The sequence below is a fragment of the Suricata suricatta genome, chromosome 6 (genome assembly GCF_006229205.1).
Source record: "Suricata suricatta isolate VVHF042 chromosome 6, meerkat_22Aug2017_6uvM2_HiC, whole genome shotgun sequence".
NCBI classification, from domain to species: Eukaryota; Metazoa; Chordata; class Mammalia; order Carnivora; family Herpestidae; genus Suricata; species Suricata suricatta.
Genome location: NC_043705.1, coordinates 53,986,737 through 54,007,282, shown reverse-complemented (window position 1 = coordinate 54,007,282; position 20,546 = coordinate 53,986,737). Strand labels below are relative to the sequence as shown.

Sequence of the window (20,546 nt, the reverse complement as noted above, 5' to 3'; positions counted from 1 at the left end):
AAGCCAGGAAGGCGGGATGTAAACAGGCAGGGAGGTAAAGAGGCACGGGTCAGAAATGAAATCTCACTGAACAGTCAGAGAACATCAGCAACAATGCTACCTAATACTTGTGAGAACATAAATGTGCCAAGCACTTCATGCCCACAATGCCGTAAGGAGAATGCCATTATCATTTTACAAAATGAGGAAACTAAGGCACAGAGAAGGATCTTCCCTAAGTTCACAAAACAAGATATGACGGGGGCGCCTGGGTGGTTAGGTTGGTTAAGCATCTGACTTCGCTCAGATCATGATCTTGTGGTTTGTGAGTTCGAGCCCTGTATGGGGTCATTGCTGTCAGAATGCAGCCCACTTCAGATCCTCTGTCTCCTCTCTCTGCCCCTGCCCCACTCGGGTGCTCACGCTCTCTCTCTCTCTCTCTCTCTCTCAAAAACATATAAATGTTTAAAAAATATATTTTAAAAAATGTAAAGTAAAAAAACCCAACAAGATATGATAGGATCAAAATTCAGTGCTGCCGGTCAGCTCAGGAGTTACCCTGTTAGCCACTGAGCTGTGCTGCTTCAGTACAAAGTAAAACAACAATAAGATTCTGTTTCTAGTCAGGTTAGCAACATTTCAAAACACCGGTGGCTAAGTTGGACAGCATTTCGGGAAACAGGTGCAAAGGTACTATTTTGGTAAAAATACAAATTAATGAAGGCAATTTGGCAAGTTACCAAAACTTAAAATGGTCATCTGACTTCTGACCTGGTTGTTTTACTCTCAGAAACATGTCCTACAGAAATACTCACAGAGATGTCTACACTGATGTCCAATGCAGCACTGTTTTAATAACAACAAAGAGGTGACTTCAGGAGATATCAGTAGGGAAATGACATCACAGTATAACCCAAAATTAAAGTCTGTATACTTTAAAAATTTTTTTTACTGTTTAATTTTTGAGAGAGAGAGAGAGAGAGAGAGAGAGAGAGAGAGAGAGAGAAATGAGTGGGGAAGGGGTGGAGAGAGAGAGGGAGACACAGAATCTGAAGCAGGCTTCTGAGGTGTCAGCAGAGCTTGACATGGGGCTGGAACCCAGGAACCACGAGATCATGACCCGAACTGAAGTCAGATGCTTAACTGACTGAGCCACCCTGGCGTCCCAAAGTCTGTATCTTTTAAAAATGGAGGTTAGGGGCGCCAGGGTGGCTCAGTTGGTGAAGCGTCCGGCTTCAGCTCAGATCATGATCTCACAGTTCGTGGGTTCGAGCCCTGCGTCAGGCTCTGTGCTGACAGCTAGCTCCGAGCCTGGAGCCTCCTTCAGATTCTGTGTCTCCTTCTCTCTCTGACCCTCCCACCTCTCACTGTCTCTTTCTGCCCCTCAAAAATAAATAAAAAACATTAAAAAAAAATGGAGGTCAGCTCATAGACACAGACACGGAAAAAATTCTAAAACATTAAATGAAAACAACTGTCACCAAGCAATATATACAGTATGTCCCTGTTTGTCTAAGATATGCAGTGTGAGCATCACATCATTTTTTTATAGGAGCAATGCTGGGGTTTCCCTTCTCCCATGCCCTCCCTGAAAACTAACCCACAAAACACACAACTCAAAAATCAGTTGTAAAAAACAGGGTCATGTGTTATTTATAAATCACTACAATAAAACTATTTCAAAAAAATCACAAGCACAACAGTTATAAATTCAGTTTGGGGTAAATACTCCCTAAATATATTGTAAATCACATCTCTTTAGCATTCTTTTCCAAACAGATGTGGTTCAAATCCAGTGAAGGCATTATAATGTCATATTTAGTAGGAAGTGAAGAAAACTGACAATAAATAGTCCAACTATAATTATGAAAAATACTAAGTGACAAATGCCATTCTTACTCTGAAATCATCTGTAACTCAGACTACCCAAAGATTCTGCGTCAGTATAAAGTTACACACAAGTTGTATTTCCACCTTTAAAACCTCCACGGCATTTTCCTTGTAGTGATAAGGATAGATACAAAACCTCAAAGGACTGATAAATAACCAAAAGCCCTAATGAGACAACAAACAGATTTCATCACAGGCTGTTTGTAAAAGACCCAAAGCGCCATGTGCTTCTTTCTCCTTGGCACCTTGTCAAGTAGAAGCAGCATCCGGACCAAAGGTTCTCAAACCCTGGTGCGCGTGAGCACATGCAGCAGAGGCTTGGTAAAATGCAGGTTCCCGACCCAGACCCTGAGCTCTCATTCCTGAGTCTGACAAACCTGCGTTTGTAAACAAGATCTATGAGGAGGAGGGGTGGTAGGACTCCATGGAACATTCTTGTTCTACTGTCCAACACTAACTGGCTGCTGCTGGTTGGAACAGAAGCGCCTCTGACTTCAGGCAGCTTCTTCACTTCTTTAGCCTCCACGTCTGCAGAGTCAGTCAGTCGGTCGGTCGGTCTCATCATCTCTGAGGGCACTGAAGCCTTAACGGGGCTGTCACTGAGCCCAGATGTAGAGAAATGTCGTCTTAGCTAAGAGCTGTATCTTCACGCCAACGCTACCAGGTTTCTGTTGCTTCACCGTCTTCTGAAAAGTTTGCTTCTGTTGGTTGCATTTCTGGAAGCATCAGAAAAGAATTCTAAAACTGACATCTGTATTAGTTTGGGAGGTTTTCCTCAAGCAAACAGGGAAGCTCCCAGTATTCCTGACAGATGCTGCAGATACATGGTAGTATGTGGAGAGACCTGCTTAGTTAGGAAACAACAGAAACTCATATCCACAATGCCAAGCAGGTTCCAAATCCTCCTGTAAAACAACCACTGGAGAGGCTGCAAGTCAGTAGGAGGCTTTAACACTGGTTGAACTCGAAGAGTAAGAGCTGGATTTCCTGGAGAATTTCTTGGACGTGAGGGATACTTGCATCTGCTTTACGGTACGGACACTTCGACAAAGGAGCGCGTTCTTCGCATGATCCCTGAAGTCTTGGGAAACAAAGTAATAGACAAAGGGGTCAATGCAGCTGTTGAGGGTGGAGAGGCAGAGGGCGACAAGGTACAGGTGGTAGACATAGCTCTTGCTCCAGGTTTTAATCAGGAAATAATGCACCACAAGCAGAAGGTTACTGGGAGTGAAGCAGACCAGGTACATGGCCAGAACAGTGACAATGAGTTTGATGGCTCTCCGCCTCTTCTTTCCTGAGTTTTCATCCACAGCAGAAGATCGAAGTGTTTTGATCATTAGCACATAGGCAGAGGCTGTGAGGAAGGCTGGGAATAGAAAGACTCCGATGGCCAGAGAGAGGAAATAATTGAACATGTCCCCTACCAATACCTCCTCAGGCAAAACATCATGGCAGGTTGTGATGTTAAGGGCTGGAATGTAGACAGTCTGCTTCACGACATACAAGGGTATGGTAACCAGCAAAATCAGCAGCCATATCCCCAGGGAGACCCCAAAGGCAATATTTGCTTTCTTCCTGGAGTGCACCATGGGATTCACGATGACCCAATACCTCTGCACACTAAGGCAGGTCATGAAGAGAATGGAACAGTACATGTTGCCATAGAAAAAGCCAACGAGCACCTTGCAGAGAGCTTCCCCATAAATCCAGTTGTTGCCATGTATGTGATAGGCAATCTTCAAAGGGAACCAGATCACAGACAGGAGGTCTGCCAAGGCTAGATTGGCCATGTACACCACAGCAGGGTGCTTCTTCTTCGTTCGGAAAAGAAAGACCCACAGCGCCAAGCCATTACTGGGCAAACCAATCACAAATACAATTGTGTAGACAATTGGAAGAAAGACAGTGGTCAGTTTTCCAGTGAGGACAGAGGTAGAAAACTCATCCACAGAAAAGCCTGGTTCCACTGTAACTCCTTTCCCAGTGATTTGAGATGAGCTATCAATCCTGCCAATGAGACTTCTTCCTTTGGAGGTTCTATTGGATCCTGTATAAGAAAGGCAAGGCAGACAAGACAGGGGTCATTACAGAGATCAATCTTTCAGCAGTGATACTGGTTTATTTAAATAAAAGCACTTTCTCTTATTTTATTTTTTTAATATTTATTTATTTTTGAGACACAGAAAGAGACAGATCTTGAGAGGGGAAGAGCAGAGAGAAAGGGGCACACAGAACTGGAAGTGGGCTCCAGGCTCTGAGCTGTCAGCACAGGGCCTGATGCGGGGCTTGAACCCATGAACTGTGAGATCATGACCTGAGCCAAAGTTGGATGCTCAACCGACTAAGTCACCCAGATGCTCCTAAATGAAAGTACTTTAAAGTTGTCTTTTGTTTGTTTTTAAGTAAGCTCTATACCCAACGTGGGTCTCGGACTCACAACCCCAAGATGAAGAACGGCATATTCTGCCAACAGTGTCAACCAAGTGCCCCTAAATAAAAATACTTTAGATAAAGAAGAAGGAATATACAAAATGCTTACAAGGGTTTTCTTTGGGTGATGGGATTATTGGGTTTTGATGGTTTCTTTGTTTTTTACAATGGGTATTTTTCTTTGGAGGGTTGTGGAGTTTATGTAGAATAGAACATAGATTTCTATTCAATCTCAAAAAAACTGACAGTATTTCAATTTAGTTTTACAACTAGCCACAGTCATTAGTTCCTAATTGGTGTGTGTGTGTAATGTTTATTTATTTTGAGAGACAGAGAGAGAGCAGGAGTGGGGGAGGGCAGAGGGGAGAGAGAGAATCCTAAGCAGGCTCCAAGATGTTAAGCCCAACCCGGGTCTTATCTCACAAATCATGGAGATCAGGACCTGAGCTAAGATCAACAGTCAGATGCTTCCCTGAATGAGCCACTCAGATGCCTCTTACCTGGTGCTGTAATGGCCATCTATCTAACTCTGGCTGTGAGACAAAGTCCAGCCTGGCCCTTGCCAAAGTCCAACATAGGGAGATTCCCAGGACCACAAGGTACATTCCCTCTCCACCAAGCTCTCGGGCAGGGACTCCCCCACTGCTGTGTGGGTCTTCTGGAGAACTTCCAATGGAGGCCAGCTGGCAGGCAAGTCTTCTGGCCTCAAGGTCACTGAACAGGTCAGTGCACTGTGTGTAGTCAGACAAATGGGTGCTGTGACTTTCAAGCAAGTACCAAGACAAGCCTTAACAACTTATGCTATCAGTCCCATATTGGCATTAAACTTTAGAAACCACAAACAAATGGCATATCCAGTCTACATCCTGCCTAACCAAGTGCTCATGGAGCTGAAGAAGTAAATGAGGGCCAACTGGATGACTCGAATTCTGAGGAACAGGTCATCACGTAGAGAATATATAGCAAATTCCATCACTGTATGCCAGAGGGGAAGTTAAACTACTCACAAGTTTATTTGATAATTTTTATGCTTAGTCATTACCTTTTCCTCCCCTAACTTTCACCAGGTTCAGCAAGACTGTTTACTTCTCTGGAGGTTTCTCTGTTAAGTTAGCTTGGGTGGAAGAACAAGGGGTATGGAGATCAATACTTCACTTTTTGTTTAGTGTATTGAAAGGTAGCCCCCCAAATGAGATATCTATCTCCTAATCCCTAGAATCTATGATCATTGTCTTCTTTAGAAAAATGATCTGGGGCACCTGGGTGGCTCAGTCGGTTAGGTGAATGACTTCAGCTGAGGTCATGATCTCATGGTTCATGCATGTGAGCCTTTATGTTGGGCTCTGTGCTGATGGCTCAGAGCCTAGCACCTGCTTTGCATTGTGTCTTCCTCTTTCTCTGCCCCTCCCCTGCTTATGCTCTATGTCTCAAAAATAAGTATTAAAAAAAATTTTTTTTAAAGGAAAATGATCTTGGGGAGTCTGGATGGCTCAGTAGGTTGAGCGTTGGATTCTTGGTTTCAACTCAGATCATGGTCTCACAGTTGTGAGTTCGAGCCCTACATTGAGCTCTGTGCTGACAGAGAGCTTGCTTGGGATTTTCCTTCTCTCTCTGCCTGTCCCCAGTTTATTCAATCTCTCTCTGTCAAAATAAGTAACAAACTTAAAAAAAGAAAAAAGAAAAAGGATCTTTGTAGATGTAATTAAGTATCAAGATGAGAGGATCATTCTGGATTAACTAGGTGAGCCCTAAATCCAATGACAAGTGTCTTAGTTAAAAAAAAGGCAATGGTGGGGGGAGGGGGGGTTGGGTTGCACCTTGGTAGCTTAGCTGGTTAAGCACCTGACTCTTGGCTTCTGCTCAGGTCATGATCTTGCAGTTCATGGGTTCAAGCCCCTCATCGGGCTCTGTGCTGACAGTGTGGAGCCTGTTTGAGATTCTCTCTCCCTATCTCTGCCCCTTCCCTGCTCCTTCTGTCTCTTTCTCAAAACACTTAATTAAAAAAAAATTAATAAAAATAAAGGCAAAGGGAGATTTGAGAGAAACAGAAGAGGGGACGAAAAGGAGGAAACAATATGAAAATGGAGGCAGAGGTTGGAGCACTGCTAGAACCAGCCAAGGAAGCTTCCCCCTCTCCTCTCTCTCTGCCTCTCCCCTGCTCATGCTCTTTCTCAAAATAAATCAATAAACAAAGTCACCAGCTTGTGGCGATTGTTCTAGCAGCCGCAGGAAACTAAACACTTAGGATAGACCGATCTCTTGTTCTTATTTCTTTTATAATTTTATATAAATTACCTTTAAATTAACATAATAGAATATTGCTATATAGCACAGTGTTCTTCAAATACTTGAACTAAAACATAAGAAACATTCTACATAGTAGCCCAGTTCCAAGGCGTATGATCCACATGGACAAAAAAAGTTTCACAAAACAATTACCTTCATCACATAGGCTATACTCTAATACTTTCTACTGGATTCTATCTAGTTTATCCTTAAACAGAGCTACTCACCACCCTCTATGCTGACTTCAAAACCCACTTACTTGTTTTTCAAAACCGGTTAGCAGAGTAACCAAGTTGAAGCACCTCAAGAAACCAGTTTTTTTATTAACAAACAGATGAGATGTCTGTGACATGCTCCCCACCCCTCCCAAGGGCAAAGGTCTCTGTATGAGATCATAGGTTTCTTTAATTCTAGGACCGTGTCATCATTTTTGTTCCCACAGCCCCTGGCATAGCCCTGGACATAGAGCAGGTGCTCTGCACACCTGAGATGGACGAGAGGCTCAGCTAGGCACCTGACTGAAGGAAGCAAGGGGGAACCAAGGGCTCTTCTGCCCATTTCGTTAGTGCCCTGGCCTGATCCTGTTAGTAGCCGAGCCACACAGAGACAGGAGCACCAGCCGGGGACCACAGGAGCACAGCTCTACAAAATACGGTAACTGCCCTCAGACCAGTAAGTGCTCTCACCGGGGCTCTTATCATGGGTCCAACATTGCTTCCAACACTTTACATGGACTTTCACAACCACCTTGTGATGGAAGTACTATTAACAGATCCTCCTTTTACAGACATGTAAACCGGAGCACAAAGAAATTAGGTAACTTTCCCAAGGTTAAATAGTTGCTAGGCAGGAGTCAGGTTTCAACACCAGGCAGTCCATTTCTAGAGTCCATGCTTCTAAACTCTATACTACATTGTGCCTGAGGCCCTGACCTGAGCTCATGAGTTGTAATCCTTGGAGACCGAACTAACTATGCCCACTCCACACATTCTTTCTCAAACAGAAATTTTTGAATGTAAAATTTTACCATTTTATTTTTTATTATTTTTTTAATGTTTACCCATTTTTGAGAGAGGGAGAGTGCATGTGAGACAGCATGGGAGAGGGGCAGAGAGAGACAGACAGACAGACAGAGAGAGGATCCGAAAGGGGCTCCTCAGACAGCAGAGAGCCCAATGTGGAGCTTGAATTCACAAACTGCGAGATCATGACCTGAGCCAAAGTCTGACGCTTAAACGACTGAGCTACGCAGGTGCCCCAAATTAGCTCCTTTTCTAATAATTTATATACTTATTTGTATTAATACCAACATGTGTGAAGCCTTCCAGAGGTATAAGAGAATCCTGCAAATTCTCTGTTGGTCTGTGAAATGTTCCTGAACTCTCCAGAGAGGGAGTGGGGCAGGGCTGGTAAGTGACTGGTGGACTGTGTTCTGAACAAGTCTGCCATTCAAAGACCTAGGTCCTCCACCCTGGACACAGCCCACCAAGACAAATTCAATGGCTAGCCTGCATTTCTGTAGGACAGAGCCACCAAGATTTTAGAATTATCACATGGAAAACTCAGCTTTTTTTAGTACCAAAAAAAAAAATTATATAGCTTGCTTTACAAAAGAGAGAAAAATCTAGACATCGATTTCCACAGTTAATAACATCACAAAAATGATAACCAGACATTGTGTGCCAAAGAAAAGAAGCACCCGTGGGTTCAGTGGGTTGAGCATCTGACTTCAGCTCAGGTCAAGATCTCGTGCTCTATGAGCCAGAGTCCCACATGAGGCTTGCTGCTGTCAGCAGAGTCCACTTCAGATCCTCTGTTCTCCTCTCTCTGCCCCTCCCCTGCCTGCTCCCTCCCTCTTAAAACTAAATAAACATTAAAAAAAATAAAATAAAAGAGGACGCCTGGGTGGTCCAGCTTGGGTCATGATCTCACAGTTAGTTCAGGGGTTCGAGCGCTGGGTCGGGCTCTGTGCTGACAGCTCAGAGCCTGGAGCCTGCTTCAGATTCTGTGTCTCCTTCTCTCTCTGCCTCTCCCCCCACTCATGCTCTGTCTCACTTTTTAATAAATAAAAAAATTAAAAAAAAAAGAAAGAATGGGGCGCCTGGATGGCTCAGTTGGTTAAGCCTCCGACTTCGGCTCAGGTCAGATCTCACGTTCGTGGGTTCGAGCCCCGCGTCAGGCTCTGTGCTGACAGCTAGCTCAGAGCCTGGAGCCTGCTTCTGGTTCTGTGTCTCCTTCTCTCTCTGCCCCTCCCCGTCTCATGCTCTGTCTCTCTCTGTATCAAAAATAAATAAAACATTAAAAAAAATTTAAAAAAAAAAAGAAAGAAAAAAGTATCCATGAAACTAATCTTGCAAAAACACAACAAATCTGAATCTGATCAAGCACCTGGATCTATTGACAAATTAATGGAAATAAAGAAGACAACAGGATACATTAAATAATAACACAAGAATGGAGCCAGCAAAATCCAGACTGTGAAAACTGTTACAGGATACAGGACTTAATCTCCTCAAGATATAAAGTACAAAGCAAAAATAAAATAAGAAAGAGGTGTGGAGAAGGGAGTCATGGATTAAAAAATTTAAAAGACCTACGTAATGTGTAATGGGCCTTATTTGGTTCCTGATGCAAATGAGTAAAATAGTACTTATTGAGAAGTTTGGCTGGCTCAGTCAGTAGAGCATGTGAATCTTGATCTCAGGGTTGTGAGTTCAAGCCCCATGTTGGGTGTAGAACTTACGAAATATTTTTAAGTTTACTTACTTATTTTTGGGAGAGAGAGGAAGAGAGAGAGGGAGGGGTAGAGAGAGAGGGAGACAGAATCCCAAGCCAGCCTGTGCTGTCAGCATGAAGCCAATGCAGGGCTCAAACCCACAAACTGAGAGATCATGACTTGAGCTGGAACCAAGAGTCAGTTGCTTAACTTGATGGAGCCACCTAGGCTCCCTGCCGAAAAAAATATTTAATTAAAAAAAAAGTACTTATGACACTTATGAGACAGAAATTTGAATACTGACTGAATATTTTATTATGTTAAGGATGTATTTTAAGTGGCTATGTGGTTATGTTTGAAAATGAAATCTCTGTCTTTTATGAATACATACTGAAATATTTTAAGATGAAATTATATTTGGACTCATTTCAAAGTAACATAAGGACCGGAAGCTTCAGATACTGCTGGTGGGAATGTAAAACAGTGCAGTCACTGTGGAAAATAATCTGGCAGTTCCCCAAATGGCTGAACAGAGAGCGGCCTTACAAGCCAGCAATTCCTACTCCTAAGTATATACGTAAGACAAATAAAAACACATGTGCACACAAAAATGTGTACATGGATGCTCATAGCACTATGCGTAAACATCAAAAAGTGGAAACATCCCAAAAGTTCATCAACTGAAGAATAGACAAAATGTGGTCTATGCACACAATGGAACATTAGTTCGCAATAGAAGTACTGACCCACGTTACAGCATGGATGAACCCTGCAATGACTAAATACCAGAAGTCAGTCACAACGGAACAGGTAGTGTATGGTCTCATCTCCATCAAACGTCCCATATAGGTAAATCCACGGACAGAGAGTAGAATACTGGGTGTCAGCAGCTGGGGAATGGGGCAATTAGGGAGCAGTGGCTCAGGGACGGGCTGTGGTGGGGTGGGGATATGCTTTTGGGGGTAATAAAAATGTTCTAAAGTTGACTGTGGTGATGGATACGCAACTGTGAATATTCTTCAAGTTAGAGAGCTGTAGGTGAATTGTATGGTAAGCAAATTATATCTTTAACAAAGGTGTTAAAAAAAATACGGCAGGAAGCAGGCTAGAGCCCAATGAAGTAGAGTGTGGGATTCATTGTAAACTTTACTTTCACATGTTTAAAATTCTCCATAGAACCAAGCACATACCAGGTCAGGAAGGTTCATGCAGAGATCAAAATCTGTTCTCAATTAGATCACTAAAATAAATGGGGTGCCTGGGTGGCTCAGACGGTTAAGCGTCGGACTTCGGCCTTATGATCTTATGGTTCCTGGGCTCAGGCTCAGCGTCGGGCTCTGTGCCGACAGCTAGCTCGCAGTCTGGAGCCTGCTTCCAATTCTGTGTCTCCCTCTCTCTCTGACCCTCCCCTGATCATGTTGTCTGTCTCTCTCAAAAATAAATGAAACATTTTTTAAAAATGAAAAAAAATAAGAACACTAAAGTAAAGAGGGGAAAAACAGTAAGAAATACTATTAAAAAAGGGGGGGGGAGGGAGAGAGAGCTTGAGAAAAATTTCCTGAAAACATTCCAAAATATAACTTCGAATGGTCTCAATCAAAAATATCATTCATGGGGCGTCCAGGTGGCTCAGTTGGTTAAGTGTCCCATCTTGATTTCAGTTCAGGTCACGATCTCATGGTTCCAGAAAATGAGCAGGACTTGGGCTCTGCATTCGTAGCACGGAGCTGCTTGGGATTCTCTCTCTGTCCCACTTCTGCATGCACACGCTCTCTCACTCTCAAAATACATTATAAACTAAGCGTTACAAAAAGCATTCATATTAATTGTGCCAATAGACAGAAGTAATTCCATTAGTGATAGTGAAAGTCGTCCTACACAATAACCCTTCCCTCTCGTCTCCCTCACGCCAGCCACGAAGGTTTTCAAATATAAGCGCAGGTTAATTTGTTTATTTTTCTTTATATTTTGTGTTTTCTTTATTATTTTGTATTATATGACAGTATTGTCATCATTTTTATAAGAATATATTCGGGTTGTGGAATGAATAAACTGAGTTTCCATTTCATATGGGGAAATCTTTGCTTTGATATACAAGTACTTTGGATTACATTGGATTACAAACATGTTTCTGGAACAAATTATGCTCCCAACCAAGGTTTTACTGTATTGTGTATAGAAGTCTGCCGACCTTGGAGAGGAGAGAGAATGGGGAATTTCTGCTGTTTTCAAACACTTCCGATTTATATAATTGTGGGGGAAAATGCATAGAGAACTTTTAACTTTAAAACTACTACTTGTTGGGGCGCCTGGTAGCTCAGTCAGGGGCGTCCAGCTTCAGCTCAGGTCATGATCTCATAGTTCAGGGGTTCGAGCTCCACATTGGGTTCTGTGCTGACAGCTAGCTCAGAGCCCAAAGCCTGCTTCAGATTCTATATCTCCCTCTCTCTCTGACCCTCCTCTGCTCACAATGTCTCTCTCGTCTCTCAAAAATAAATTTTAAAAAACATAAAAAAATAAAAAGAAAAACAAAACAACTACTACTTGTTCTTTGTTATTTTAAGCATCCTTCAGTGGCCCACCCTCCCCACCAAACCAAATACAGAGCAAGTACTTTATTTGTGTTAACTGTCCTCTTGTAGCCTTCTCCTTACTATCCCCTCACCACATATCTATTTGCTTTCAACATCTGGGAACACAGACTGAAAACTAAAAGCTTCAGTCACCGAGACCACTCCCTAGGTACACAGTAGTAAATTTTCATGTGTTCTTTCAGGATGAACTGTTTTCTTCTCAACACTTGGCCAGCTAATAACACCATAAGAAAGTCAAACACAGACCACTAAAACATCATCTATCCAGGTTAATTAGTAACTGTATACAAAGCAAGCAAGAAACCAAACACAAATTTAGAGTCCCATCTTCACATTCATTTAGTATTCTCTCTTATTACAAAACATTGGTAATACCCCATGTGTCCATTAACATTAATCTTTAAATTATGATAAATCTTCCTATAACATGTTGTAGAATTTTAAAGTGTTTTTATTTACTGACATGATATTGATGTTTATATAATCCCATGCTGTACAAAAAGATTTTGTTTGTGAGTATATATTTTATGCAAGGAGGTATGAAAGAATGGGAAAGGAAACAAAAATGTCAGGAGTGGGGGCGCCTATGTGGCTCAGTCGGTTAATCGTCAGACTTCAGCTCAGGTCATGATCTCGAAGTTCAGGAGTTTGAGCTCCGCGTTGGGCTGTATGTCGACATCTCGGAGCCTGGAGCCTGCTTCGGATACTGTGTCTCCCTCTCTCTCCCCTCTCCCTTTAACTCTTTCTGTCTCTCTCAAAAATATATAAGACTTTTTAAAAAATTATAAAAAAAATTTAAAAACATCAGGAGTGGTTTACTTGGGTAGTGAAAAGGGCTTGATTAAACTTGTCTTTTTCTAAGAAAGTTTTGTTAATTATTGCTCTACAGTGATCACAGACTACTTGTATAATTCACAGTCAATTACAAACAGAAGTTTCAGTCTCCAAAAGAAAAATAGAATGACTGCTTCATAGGGGACCTCCCAGGCTTATGATGTGGCGGAAAGTAAGTGCCTAGAACAAGCTGACTAAAATGCCAAACGGCCATCACCCTGCTGGATCACTATGGCCGAGTCTCCTCACTTCATTCCTCACTCAATATTTACTGAGGTCCTTTGGATAATGAGACTGTGCTGGACCATGGTGATGGAGAGGATACTAGAGTCCATGGCCTCCAGAGTTGAGGGTCCAGGAGGAGGACAGATTGAACATATTTACACAAATAATTATCAATTAATGTTGTGACTGGAATGTAAATGTGGCCTGATGGGAGCATTCTCCTTGCTCCCCCCCTCCCCCATTCAGAGGCCCCCATCTGTAAAATGAGAAGAGTGTATCCTAGGAAGAGTTGCCTTCCATGAGTCAGTCTTGTGGGGGGCTCAGTCGGTTAAGCGGCGGGCTTCGGCTCAGGTCATGATCTCACGGTTTGTGGGTTCGAGCCCGCATCTGGCTCTGTGCTGACAGCTAGCTCAGAGCCTGGAGCTTGCTTTGGATTCTGTATCTCCCTCTCTTTCTGACCCTCACCTGCTCATGCTCGCTCTCTCTCTCTCTCTCTCTCAAAAATAAATAAATAAATAAATAAATAAATAAATAAAACATTTTTTAAAAATTAAAAAAAAAAGACTGGGAGGAAAATGAAACCTACTATCTGTCCTGTAGCAAAGTGAGAAGCATGCCTAAGGGTTAGGGTAAAAGTGGATGAGCACAGAGGTATGCAAAGGGCAGAAGAACCTTGGGGATGCTCTATTTTTTTAATCAAATTCAATTTACTTCCAAGTTGGGAGGAAAGCTCCATCTGCCTAAGTCTGTTATCTAACTAACCTTTCAGGAAAGTTACCATGTAAAGGAACAAAAGCATGGTGGGGGGTGGGGAGAGAAAACAAAACAAAACAAAGCGAAACAAAAAACCGACAACAAACCCTCAAGGTGCAATATTAAATACTTCTGGTTAACAAGTAACTTGATATTTTTGCTGTTGTTAAACAAGCTTACCATATTGAATGCCCACCTCCCAGCCCAGCCCCCAGTTTGTAAACCAGAAGCCAATTCCTCAAGGCTCCCTTCCTATAGGAACTCTCTAAATTAGAAAAGCGTTCAGTCATCTGTACCTACATATTGTTTGAAATGTTTGCAAATACTTAGCTTTACTCCCGAATTTTAAGTTTCCAACTTTAGTATATATGCTGCCGAAGGGAACACATTAAGTTTCCAAGTTTAAAAGACAAAGGCAAGTCGAAAAGTTCTCATTACAGTTTCAATACCTCCTAGTAATAAATGCCTTCATTATAATGTTGACCAAAAAAGGTATACAGTGGTGCAAGTTTCAAGTATATACTAGAACACCCTTTCCTGTAACTCCAGAGGAAAAAAGCAGCATATTCTTCACTCTAATTCAAATTGACAGTGACTTACTCTTTTACACAATTCACAGGGAAACTGAAACCTCCCTTTCGAGACTACTCTGGCAGCCCCAAACAGCCGCGCACCCGTTAGCATCACAGTAGCGTGGTCTTCGCCAACTATCCCCCACGGCCTAAGAGGCCTGCTCAGCCGGGGAGATCCCGCCCCTAGTAGCACAAGCTGGGGGCACACCCGGGGCGGCACACCTGGGGAGCCCGGCAGCCCTGCACAAGCTGGCACCTGCGCTCCGCCGGGACGGCTCCCGTGCTGTTCCATTCCCGGAGCTGGCAGCCTGGGTCATACAGACCTCAATGGCTGCCAAAACAGGTTCCGTGTGGCATACAAAGGCCCGGAAACCCAGGGCCGCACTTGGTCGAATAAAAGGCAGGTTCCAAGAAGTTCCATTTGTAAAATCCGCGTGACGCCCAACTGAGTGGCCTAAAACTCCAGGCTGAGCTGAGCGCTCAGTATCCCGAAAACCCAGCGGGGTCCGGACCTTACATACCCGGGCCATCTACCGTGCCAGAGGAGCTTCGGGCCCCAGGACGGCTTCGGATTACGTGAGCCGACCCTAGAGAGGGGGCTCCAAAAGTTGAGGAGGTCACAAAGAGCGAGGTAGAAGTTTCCCAGACCTCGGACTCTCACCCATTCCACACCGCTCTGAACCAACTAACTCTAAGGGGTCCTTGGAGACCAGCCCGTCAGTGTGTGCGAAAAGCTCATTAATGACAGAGTTTACAAAGAAGCCAACCCTGGGGAGAGGAGGCTGAGCCCTCTAGGTACCCTTTAGAGACACGCACTCCATTCGATCCTCTTCCCTCCGCGGACTTCAGCCTCCCCCCGTTGTCCCAGCACAGTGTTCTCCTGGCGCAGGGATCCCCATCGAAGCCTCCGAGAGGAGGAGGCAAGAGGTGGTGGCGGCGGCGGCAACACATTTCATGCACCTGACCTGTTTCCACCACCTGTGCCTGTGCCTGGGACCTCGGCTCCTTAGCTGCAGGAGCCCTCCTCGACCAAGCTTCTTACCTTGGATGGTGCGATTGCAGGAAGCAGAGGCGGCCAGCAGGATGGCGCCCCCCAGCAGCCACACCGCGCTCAGGCTTCGCATCCTTCCTGCAGCCCCGACGTCAGGCGGGCAAGGTATACGCCGCCAAGGATTCAAAACTCGGAGTCCCACTCGCCGCTCGGAGAGAAAGCCACCGTCTCACCTGCTCGAATCCAAGCCTCTGCCCGCGCCTCCCCGGCGACGGAGAAGTTTCAGTGAAACCCGAGCCTCACTGCGCACCTGCACGAGGCCACGCCCCGGGCCGGAACGCGCAGCTCGGCCCCGCCCCTTCGTGCATCAGACGCGCGGGTTCTGCCCGGCAGTCTCGCCTGGAGCCTGGCGCCCACCTACGCGCTGCAGGTGCGAGAGCTGCTGGCGGCGAGGGTGCGGGAACCGCCCGCGGGCGGGGCTGGGACGGTGAAGTAGCTCTATTGGTATGCAAAGGCCGGAACGCTTGGACCTCGAGTTCTTTTAGACCTGGCCACGCCTAGAGCTACCACTACCCTTTAATTACTCCTGGGGGGCATACTCTGGTTTCTCTTCAGATCGTTTAAATCTTTCGCCTTTTAATTACTCCTGGGGAGTCGGGGTCGTCCATCTCCTTCCCTCCTCTTTGCTAAATGGAAAATTTAGCAAAGGCCAGAGCTCACTGACTTCGTCGTCGGTAATTGGTAGAAGCTTCTCAATGTAACGGGCACTGGGGGATAAGGGGTGAGTTTTTAATCTGCGGAGACAAGATGGCTGGCCTCAGTCACCAACAAAAGCGGTGGGGAGCAGGAAGGGGCGCTGGCAGGGGTCAGGGATCTGGAACTAGGTTTCCGCTATGCTGCTAACTAGCTGTGACCCCCAACAAACCTCTTCACCTCCTTTTAGGCCCATTTCCTCGTCTGTGAGGTGGAGCAGGAGGTGATAGTTGGAACAGCTACTTTAAGTGCCTAGAGCTAACGATTTGGAACATTATCTAGTTTAACCCCGGCAGCAATCCGTGCATTAAGTATGCTTATTATTCCCATTTTACAGTTGAGGAAATGGAGTTTAGAAAGACTGGATAACGTGCCCACAGTTAACGCAGTTTATAGGTACAGTTGGTAAACGCACACCACATTTAATCTCCAGTCTATGACTGCCACTTTCTATTAAGCACTGCACCAACAGGGTTCCCCTGCATTGGGAACTAGGAGTCCAAAGGAATAAATAAGCAGATAGGGAGGGGAGAAAAGGAGTGAGAGTTTGGAGATGGGTGCACAAGGGCCAGCAACATACTGGTAATACTTAAAAAAATTTTTTTTACTTTCTTCGAAAAGGTAAAAGTTTTAAGTTGCCGTCCAAACTATCGGGTAATGGAGGAAGAGAAAAGAGAAACATTAGTGTTGTCCTCAGATGTCTGAAGGATTAGCTCATAGTAGAGGATTAGACAGGTTTTGAGTAGCTCCAGAGAACAGAAATAGATAGAAGCCACAGTGGGAAATATAGAAAAATTTCTAACAAGTCCCACTGGTCCCGTCCTGAGAGCCTCCTACTGAGGTTAAGGGCCACATCACTGCCAGACTAGCACCAAAGGACCAGGCCATCCGTGGAGTATTCTGGAGTGGGGAGGTCCCTCCCAGGCTAAGGGGCCTTATTGGGTGAGTCCAGATAGCCTCGTGAGGTGTTTGAGCCCTGGGAATCCCTCTTCCTCCTTAGAAGACTAAAGTTTGATGAATCAGATCATTTGCCAGTGACTCTTTTTGAAGAACCATGAACCAAATGGCCACAGACCTGTGAGTTTCTAGGATGGAGTTTACAGATGATAAGGGCCCTGTGCAGCCTCTTACTGAACCCACGTTGGGGCCAATTAACAGAACTACTGTGGGTCCCGATAATTGAGGCAGACAAAACTGTATAAAATGTCATGTTAACCAATTGTTTCAAGCATATCCCCAGTATAACATTTCTCCAAAGTTACCTACATGGATGGTTAGCATTCTGCCTCTTCCCTCGGTCCTGACAGAGGATCTTGCAGGAATAGGAAAATAAATGGTTGAAAATGAAGAGAAGCAAGTGGTCCTGAACAAGCCGCGAGAACGGAATAATTGTTCCTTGAATAACAGGAACGGACTGCCTCTCAACATACCCACAGCCGAGAATGGCCTGGGAGAGCTGTTCCGAATTTTTTGTAATGGCTGCGTTTTCAGCAGCACATCTCTGAGGAATCTCGCAGTGCTGTCTCCAGTTCTTTGGGGAATGTGGAAAGTGCTTATAAGTAAGCCTTATAAGCTTGACCTTGAGACATGTAACTCTGTGGGCACATTCTGGTTTCTCCTCTTGCTAACTAACATCTGTGTGACCTTAGAGAAAAATGACTTACCCCCTGTAAGCTTTAGGTTCCTTACCTGTAAAATGGAGTTAACACTTGTTTAAAGGTTCCTGAGTATACGAGCACCTGGATGGATGGCTCAGTCACTTAAGCGTCCCACGACTCCAGGATGCTCCACTAACTGAGGCACCCAGGCACCCTCCTGTGATCTGTTTTTTGATGTTGATGACTTCTTTGCCCAGAAGGGCTTAGGGTGCAGTATGGTGCACTGAAACAGTACAGAGAAAAGAGACATAGCCAATTTCAGATAGCCTTCCATTCAGGGATTGGAACTGTGTGCTGTTTCCCACCCTCTACAATTCTAAGGAAGATAAAGTAGGAAATGGGATAGGCCAGACATTGAGGGAGAAACCATTTCATGCAATCAGTTCTACAATCCTTTATCAAACTCATCAAACTCTTCCTGGAGAAATAAAGACCTAGTCCCTGCACTCTTGGGTCCTGGTCCAATATAAATGGTGAGATTCGCCTGGGTGGCTCAGTTGGTTAAACGTCCAACTTCGGCTCAGGTCATGATCTGTTTGTGAGTTCGAGCGAGCACTGCATCTGGCTCTCTTCTGTCAGCACAGAGCCAGTGTCAGACCCTCTGTCCCCCTCTCTCCGCCCCTCCCCTCCACACTCACACTCTCTCTCAAAAAGAAATAAATATTTAAAAAAATTTTAAATATATAAATGACAAACGAAGTTCCATTCATTCATTCACTCTTTCATTCAGCAAACACTTGAGACAAGGTTGGCAGTGACTTTCACTGGTGCATCCTTTGCTCAATTCTGTCTTCACATTACTTGTGAAGTTTGACATAATTGAGTTCTCTCTCCTTGAATGTCATATTCACTTGGCCTCCAGACCACTCTTGTCTTGATTCTCCTTCTACTCACTGGCAACTAATAAGGAGTTGGTTCTTTGATTCTCACCTTCCTGAATCCTACACTCTGGAGTGCCCCTGATTTTGTCCTCAGGCTTCTTTTCAATACACACTCATTTCCTTTGGTGATCTAATCCAGTCCTGTGGTTTTTAAATACCATCTGTGTGCTGACCACTCCCAAATCTGTAATTGTAGCCCCGTTTTCTCCATTCCACACACATAACATAGGCCTCTACCTACTCAGCACCTCCCCTTAAATGTGACTTTAGACATATCAGGCAGGCATAAGTCCCAATCTACATTCCACATCTACCTCACCCCTGTTAGAGTTGTCTCATCTCCTTAAATTGCAGCTTCATTCTTTCAGTTGCTCAGATCAAAAACGTTGGAGTTGTCCTTGACTTCTTTCTCATATTCCACATCTGATCTGTCAACGAATCATACCTTGAAAATACATCCAAAATTGCATGCTCACTCAGGTTATTTTGTTACCTAGATTGTTCAAATAGCCTTGTAACTTGTCTCCCTCTTTTTGTCTCTAAGCCTCCACGCAGCCCTCTATCAATGTAGAGGTCAGAGTGAACCTGTTAAAATGTGCATCATTGGGCGCCTGGGTGGCTCAGTTGGTTAAGCATCTGACTTCAGCTCAGGTCATGATCTCACTGTCTGTGAGTTCAAGCCCAGCATTGGACTTTGTACTGACAGCTTGGAGCCTGGAGCCTGCTTTGGATTCTGTGCCTCCCCTTCTCTCTGCCCCTCCCCCACTTGTGCTCAGTCTCTCTCTCTCTCTCAAACATTAAAAACATTTTTTTAATGTGCATCAGATCAGATCACTTCCTTATTTAAAAGACTGAAGTAGCTCCCCACTTCCCCCTGAGTACAAACCAAAGTCTGTCAAAAGTGTATACATCCTGCTTTCCTCCCCTCTTCACCCCCCACCCCTTTTACTTCATCTCTTTTATTCCCCTCGCTCATTTTGCTCCAGCCATGCCTGGAATACTTTTTCCTCAAACACCTACATAGCTTCAGTCCTTACTTCTTTCACGTATTTGCTCCAACTCTATCTTTTCAGGGGGGCCTTCTAAGAACCCCTTGTTTAAAATTATACTCTATGGGGGCACCTGAGTAGCTGAGTTGATTAAGTGTCTGACTCTTGACTTTGGCTCAGGTCATGATCTCACAGTTCCATGGTTTCCAGCGAGCCCAGATTTGGGCTCTGTGCTAACAGTGTGCTTGGGATTCTCTCTTCCTCCATCTGTCCCTGATCCTCTCCTGCTCATACTCTATCTCTGTCTCTCAAAATAAGTAAATAAAATTTAAAAAATAAATAAATAAATAAAACTTATACTCTGGGGTGTCTTGGTGGCTCAGTCGGTTAAGTGTCTGACTCTTCATTTTGACTCAGATCATGATGTCACAGTTCATGAGATTGAGCCTCTCATCAGGATTCTCTCTCTCCCTCTGTCTCTGCCCCTACCCTGTTCACATACTCTCTCTCTCTCTCTCAGAATAAATGGATAAACATGAAATGAAATGGAATGGAATGAAAGAAAACTCCCACCCTATACTTCCTATCCTCCCTTCCTACTTTGGTTTCTTCTACGTCATATATCTCCAGCACTGATAATCCACATGTACATACTTACTATCTAGGCCCCGACTGTAGTGCAAGCTCCATGACTACAGAGACTTTTGTTTTCCATATTAGCTTGTGGAATTGTTAAAGACTTAGGAAGTAACACCACCTGAACCTGGCAGCTTCCTCTTACACACATCTCTATAATGTCAAATTATTGTTTAAGTCCCAGTTCAAAGCACTCCCAAGAATACAGGGAGGCAAGTGTCTAACCTTTAAATGTAGAGGACAGGGATTTTTTATCTGTTTTGCCTACTGCTGTGTCCCCAGTGCCAGAATAGTGTCTAGCATACAGAAGGAACTCAACACATACTTGTGAATTAGTGGATTTTTATATATTGCACACC

The 20,546-nt window shown here is 44.3% G+C and overlaps 1 protein-coding gene across 1 annotated transcript; it reads right to left on the bottom strand.

Moving 5' to 3' along the window:
- Window positions 1-1,602: 1,602 nt before the first annotated feature.
- F2RL1 (F2R like trypsin receptor 1) lies at window positions 1,603-15,532 on the bottom strand. The gene is made up of 2 exons (XM_029941416.1): window positions 15,322-15,532; window positions 1,603-3,916 (listed from the first exon to the last, which is right to left on the bottom strand). The coding sequence occupies exons 1-2, from the start codon at window positions 15,401-15,403 to the stop codon at window positions 2,805-2,807; spliced, it is 1,194 nt and encodes a 397-aa protein (XP_029797276.1). The 5' UTR covers window positions 15,404-15,532; the 3' UTR covers window positions 1,603-2,804.
- Window positions 15,533-20,546: the final 5,014 nt, after the last annotated feature.

What these genes read in the sequence shown, in the direction of transcription:
- F2RL1 (XM_029941416.1), bottom strand. Translation starts at nt 15,403, where the DNA reads ATGCGAAGCCTGAGCGCGGTGTGGCTGCTGGGGGGCGCCATCCTGCTG. An exon ending in CTGCAATCGCACCATCCAAG is followed by an intron (nt 3,917 to 15,321) that starts GTAAGAAGCTTG and finishes TTTCTTATACAG; the next exon opens with GATCCAATAGAACCTCCAAA.